General features: G+C 46.6%; 1 protein-coding gene across 9 annotated transcripts; it reads right to left on the bottom strand.

The window, feature by feature from the left end:
- Positions 1–1,734: 1,734 nt before the first annotated feature.
- Positions 1,735–6,618, bottom strand: LOC119275078. Of its 9 annotated transcripts, none has more exons than XR_005135450.1 (4): positions 6,349–6,618; positions 4,066–6,003; positions 3,245–3,400; positions 1,735–3,122 (listed from the first exon to the last, which is right to left on the bottom strand). XR_005135450.1 is itself a non-coding variant. In XM_037555861.1 (4 exons), exons 1-4 carry the CDS (start codon positions 6,389–6,391, stop codon positions 3,031–3,033), a joined length of 381 nt encoding a protein of 126 aa, XP_037411758.1. In that variant the 5' UTR covers positions 6,392–6,618; the 3' UTR covers positions 1,735–3,030. The 9 variants fall into 9 exon arrangements, 1 of the variants encoding a protein (XP_037411758.1); XR_005135451.1 differs by having other exon boundaries at positions 3,245–4,204; positions 4,285–6,003; XR_005135452.1 differs by having other exon boundaries at positions 3,245–4,186; positions 4,285–6,003.
- Between the last annotated feature and the right edge of the window lie 6 nt (positions 6,619–6,624).

Raw genomic sequence — 6,624 nt, 5'->3', positions numbered from 1 at the left:
CTTCTTGGGGACGAGGGACCTCTTGGCAACTCTGCTCTCGCTGCGCGGGCGCCGGACGGAGTGGGTTCCGCCCAGGGGCCACGCGCCTTGGGGCCAGGGCGCCTTCTTGAGGGGGAGACGGCTGAGGCGCCCCCGGAGCTTCATTGCCCGCGCAGGGCGGGGCGCGGTGCAGCGAGATAGACGGTGCGGGGGAGCCCCCTGCGGTGCGGACGAGCTCGGCGACGTGGTCGAGCCACTCTTCATAGACGTCGTCGACTGGGCGGTAGCGCAGGAGCTCGTTTGCCGCGATGAGCGCAGCTCGAGCCTCCATGGTCGCGCGGAGTGCACGGGACGAAGAACCAGCTGGGGTGAGTGAGGGAGTAGCAGTGCGGCCGTCTCGCCTCACAAACGGATGCTGGGACGATGCTTGCTGCTCGTTCCCCGCCGGGTCGGTGGCGGCGTTGACGGCAGGCGATGGGGAACGGCGGGGGCGGCCGCCGACGGGGGCCGTCAGGGCAACGCGGGAAGTGAGAACGGCTCGACGCTCGGCGCAGGCCCGACGAGCGTCTGACATGGATGCGATGGTCGGTGAAGAACAGGGCGGCGGAAGACGAACTCCGGCGCACCCCTATCTGGCGCGCCAAATGTCGGATTTTGGGTTTCGGCAGACCCTCTAGATTCGAACACTGGGGTGCGCGCGGAGATTTCGCCCTCTACCTACCTGCACCTCACCGCCTCGCCAGGATCTAAGCTATGAAAGGAACAACACAAGAGACACAGGGTTTATACTAGTTCGGGCCACCATTGTGGTGTAATACTCTACTCTAGTTTGTGGTGTGGTGGATTGCCTCTTGGGCTGATGATGAACAATACAAGGAAGAACAGCCTCACGAGGGTATGTTCTTGGCTGGTGCAATGAACTGCTCGGGGGAGTTCAGTCGCTTTTTCTCTGCTGGTTTCTAGATGATGATCTCGATCCCTCGATCCCCCTACCTTGTGGGTGGCTACTTCTATTTATAGGCAAAGGCCCTGGGCCTCTTCCCAAATATTAAGCGGGAAGGACGCCAACAATTGGCCATTTTGAAGGGGAACATCTAGTACACTTATCCTGACTAAAGTTGGTCCTCGCCTGTCAAAGGCTCTGGTGGTGACGCCGGCTTGGGCTCCACAATGACTTCCTTCCCGCCGTTGCGACGGTCTTGGTCTTGTTGCACCGAAACGGATGCCTTTGCTTGATGCTCTCGCCTGCGCTTGCCCCCTTTGCACCAAAGAGGAAAGAAGGACACTGTGCGGGCTGGCGCCTGCCTGGCGCCCTTGGTCGTCATGGCTTGCGTCATGAGCACCTCATGAGGTACCCCACCTTGATCTCTCCGCCTCCTCGCGAGCAAGCCTGACGAGGCCGTGCCTGAGGAAGCCCCCTGTCGTCCTCCCCACGAGGCTTGGCCCCTCGCGAGGGTCTTGAGCTCGTGCTGATGAAGATGGGCCGTGCTGGGCCGCCCCTTGAGCCACGCCGCAGGCCGCAGGCAGGCAAGTCTGAGGACCCCCGTTCCCAGAACGCCAACACCATAAGATGGCATGAAGCCTCTGCCAAATGAAATATACAAAATACGGACAAAACTTTACTTTTGCCTCCTGCAAGCTGAACTGTGATTGTCTGTGTGCTCCCTGTCACTTTGAACACATCATCTGAGAATACTTTTGCTATCAATTTGAACTGAAATAAAATAAGAAACTGTGAAGAATCGACCTGCAAGAGATCAACTCAAATAATAATTACCAAAGGTGAAACTAAACTGAAATCCCAAATGGAGTCATGCATCATCATGTCCTATATATGCCTGTGAAGCATGAGCCGGGAGGCAGTATACTTGTTTCTCTCTCCCAATGTAAAAATAACCCCCACATCCATCATATACTGGGAGCTTCCACTTGAATAGGAAAAAAATGTTTATCCCTCACCGATCCAAACACAAAAGCCAAAGAAAAGAAGTATTGGTTTCTCATTGACATAACAACAAACAGGAGCACAAAATCATAGCTTTTCGCCAATGTCAGCATAGTGCATCGTTGCATTTTTATCGTTGTTGTTGTTGTTGTTGTTGTTGTTGTCTTCCTGGACTGTTTAAAGTGCTCTTGCTAGTCATTTATTGTCATGGCCAACAACGCCTGAAAGTGCTCTTCCAGGTCTCCACTCTCCTGAAATCCCTAAACCAATAAAAATCAATAGATTTATACTAGACATGCACGAATGAATCTCCTTCCCAAGATCAGTGATGAAGGATGCAATAAATATCATCGACCAAATGCTAAAGCATAGAATAAATGAGAGCAGAAACAAAACAAAGCCTTAGTTTTCCCAGGTTTCTTCGCAAGCCACCTTGGGTTTTTTCTTCGTTGAATTTTTCTTCCTCTGAAGTTTTGGTCTTTTTGAATCTGAACTGATGATACACCATTTTTTGCTAAACCGTCGCACATTTCTAGAGTGGTGGAGAAGGAGCTCATGTCACTACCAAATCAATGGTATTAGAAGTTCATGGAATATAAGTAAAACAAACTAACCAATTTCCAAGTGCTCCTATGAACTAAATTTAAATTGGAAATTAAATAGAACTTAATTTCTCAAGTGCTCCTATGGGTAGTACACGCACAACCTGGCAAGGCAATGTACAAGTTCATGTAAAAAGAACAACCAAGTTCATGTACAGTAAACATTATAAGTTCACAAAGAAACCTAAAAAGAGTTGTGTATTGTTTCTGCTATAGCAACTATTGTAACCTAGTTAATGTACGCCATGGAGTCGGACTGGGACGACGCTGCAGATCCTAGAGTGGCGGAGAGGGAGATCATGTCACTACCACATCAATTAGGGTACTAGAAGTTCATGGAATATAAGTGAAACAAACTAATTGGTTTTTAAGTGCTCCTATGAACGGAACCTAAATTAGAAATTGAACTGAACTTAAACGGTGGAAACTTAGGGTAAACCAGACAGTTTATACGAATTAGTTCTGCTTGAACTGATGTCCGCGTTCCACTTGGACGGCTGCCGGTCATGATGGTGCACCTGGAGGCGGCCACCACCAGCGGATCGTCACGGAAGCCCCAGTCGAAACCATCACCTTTCTGTATTGTTGAACTCCACCTGCATACACACACGAACGCTTAGCTTCTGTTCAGTCAAACTACTACCATCACGACAGAAAAAGAGCACTGAGCCATGTAAAATCATCCAAGAAACACTATTTTTCCTAGTGACCTGCTTACCTCTCCTTACTTTATCCCAAACTGGCGAATAAAAAAGAGCCAACCTGAAGTGACTCCTGTGAACTCTGAACTTTTCTGGAGCTTTTTGTTGAACTGAAGCATGCTTTGGAGCAGAACGAGATTGAGTAAATTGCGAGGAAGCTGAGCAACAATCGACTGGAGATTCAAGACAACTATATCAATTGGAGATGTCACTGAACTATAGGACATTTGTACAAAAGAACTGAATCTATTGCCAATCTTGAACTTCCAGTTTCCATACGCAAAGCTATAAATATGTAATAAATTCCTCCATTTTCACAAAATACCTGCAGTTCATACATGTAAGGTAATTGCAGTACAAATGCAAACACACACTTTTTTTGCAAACCAAAAGGTTGCAATTCACAAAATATAGTTTGCATTATAATAAATTCCAGATTTCAAGATACAAAGTTCTTAGAACACTTGTATGTTCTAATTATACACAAAAGAGTTCAATGAATAAGGACTCAATGAGAAAGTTCATCAATCCATGAAAAACATTCAATCACATTTACGTTTAGTATGTTAGTGCAAATTGCAATAGTATGTCAATTCAGTAGAACAACCACATAGATCACTAGCTGTGTGTGCGACTTTATAGTTGATACTACTCTGTGATGACCAGTATATTCTCCGCTAAAAGAAGCTTAACTAATTAAGTACTACAACATCCTTAGTTATATTGTCTAACGACTATACTGTTCCTGTCCATCCATCTTGCAAAGTACGTACGCACATAAATATGTTGCTAGTGGGTTGTATGTATGTACAAATTTGTTGAGAATCTTAGTGAACACCTTCACATTCAGAGAACTGTACCCATCCATCCATCCATTCAGAGAACTATGCAAGCGGCGACGACGGCGGCAAGATGCATCGCTGCACAGCGGTCGCTCTCTCTCCTGGGAGGTCGCTTCACTTAATTTGGAAGAATAACTGAATAATGAGAACTTATAATATAGCAAATCAGCAGGTAACAAGATTTCAGTAGAGCGGAATAGCAAGCAAGATGAAACCTGTTGTATTCCTGCTCACAATGACTGTAAACTCCATGGTACTTAATGTTCTACTGCCACCATGGATTCAATCAACACAAATCTGTCAGACTCTCAGAATGATGATATGCACGGAGCTAACTTGTTCATATCTGCCCGTTAACAAAGTTTGATACCCGCAGGCATCTCCGCTGCTGACTGAAGACATAGCTTAGGAATGAATCGACCCGAGGTTCGGCGACAATTAGCACAACTTGAACTTTTAATTCCCAACTTCTTTAAACTGCAACCCTATATTTTTTCTTCTTTTTTGTTCTTTGCTGCAACTTTCTGTTAACTCTTCTCCAGAGTACAGCCAACAGGAGCACCACATCAGTCTTCTTTTCTCCATTGACGAAAGGCCGAACCAGAGGAGGTCGTCTGGAGGGGCCTGTCATGTTCGTCACTGCCAGTTGTTGTAGGCATTCTAACAAACAAGTTGAGGGCAACAAAACAACATCACAACAATAGAAAAGCGTGATTTCTTTTTCCTTTCCGTTCTTTGTTTTCTCTAAATCAAAACCTTAGCATCACAACAACAATTAGAGATGAAGCGACTTAGAGTCGAGCAGCAGCAGTAGAGCCCGATGTGTGTTCGTAGAAAGTTATTAGTACTTGTAATGTAGTCTAAGAGTACTTTTGCTATCAATTTGAACTGAAATAAAATAAGAAACTGATCTGAGTGTGAACTGAACTGTTGTGTGTGTTGTCTCATGCTTCACAGGCATTAAAAAACACGTATAGGCCAACAAGCAACAAATTCTACAGGAAGGTCAATGTCGTTCTTCGACGCACAAGGGCACTGCCTCCTGCATGTGGAGATTACACATGCAGTCTTTATATTTAATCCAATAACTAAAATCTAGGAAACAACTTTTTCAACCATTCTAGTGTATGAAATCATGGCAGCAGTCTTCTAAAAAAATCATGGTAGCAGAGACATGATGACATGGAAAAATGGTTCGCCTTAATTATGCATCATGCAGATCAGATTTAATTTAAATTCGATCAAGCAAGCAACCTTGATCAGAAACATGAAATAATTTGTTGGCCCATTACACTTTACAGTAAGATACACCGACACTAATGCGACCACGGGGCCCTTAGGTTGGATGGCTGCGCATGGCGGTGGAAGTTGTAGTGGGGCGGCGACGAGCTACACAGGAAATAGGAAGCCGGCAGCCTTGCCCTCGACCACCCCGACGCTATGGTGTTGGACTGGGACGGCGATTCAGATCCTAGAGTGGTGGAGAGGGAGGACCGGAGGACAGGAAGTTCGACCGTTCGATGGAGGACGCGCGGTAGGGCGCGCTAAATCCTACAAGGTGAGCTGTATGATGAACTAAAAAAAAACCTACAAGGTGGTGTTATGCTGCATGACTCCATTCGGGGTTTTTTCCCCACAAAAGAAAAGAGAAAAACTACATGGCAGAATCAAAATATTGGTATAAGAAGTAGCGTCAGCCCCTCTGCAAGAAGAACTCAATATTCGGCGTATTTTGAGTATCTGTTTACTGACATAAACACAGACACGGTATTGGGATCGGATTTTCTTAACTTGTAGGCAGCAGAAGGCTTTCATCAAGCATCACTATTTCAGTTTAGTTTCACCTTGGTAATTTTTGTTTGAGTTGATCTCTTGCAGGTCGACTAGTCCAGCGAGGAGAAGCAGTGCGAGGTGTGCCGCAGCAAAGCCACGACCTGCGCCGAAAAGTAAGCTCAGCAGTCACTACGATGATCCAATCCAACACCAAAACCGAATATATGTAATGCTCCAATACACACAGAGCGCACACACTTAAATTCAGAGAGCCAACCCGTTTATGTTCAGAGAATAAATGCATTTAAGCTCAAAGAACAAATGCGTTTAGGTTCAGAGAACAAAACAATCTTCAGTGTGATTTTCTGCGTAGGGATAATCGCAGAAGCAACATAGTTGGACTGAAGCTCTAGAAATTTTAGAACTTATATGAAAAATTGTGCAGTCGGAGGTTATACTGCTGCTAGTTAGTAAAATGAATGGCACAGGATGAACAAGGGACACACATTGTACCAGGATGGCAACGAGGAAGCTGCCGGACCTTAGCATCTCCCTTCCTTCTCACTACAAGGTCTTTGAACCTTGTACAGGGGCGGCGTTGTACTGCACGGGAGGCGGCGGGGGCTGGCGGCTCTGTGTAGTCTGCAGCGAGCTTGGAGCAGGGAGGAGGCGCTCGCCATGGCTGGGAGAAGCCATGAGGAAGGGCAAGTGGACGGCGTCGCGATGAGGCAGGTGGCGACCTGGGGGTTTGCGCGCTGGGGATGGGGGCGGCAGGCGCGCTG

The sequence above is a fragment of the Triticum dicoccoides genome, chromosome 3B, assembly GCF_002162155.2.
Source record: "Triticum dicoccoides isolate Atlit2015 ecotype Zavitan chromosome 3B, WEW_v2.0, whole genome shotgun sequence".
In the NCBI taxonomy this organism is placed as follows: domain Eukaryota; kingdom Viridiplantae; phylum Streptophyta; class Magnoliopsida; order Poales; family Poaceae; genus Triticum; species Triticum dicoccoides.
Note: the sequence above shows the minus strand (reverse complement) of the source record. Positions and strands in the feature narration are given on the sequence as shown.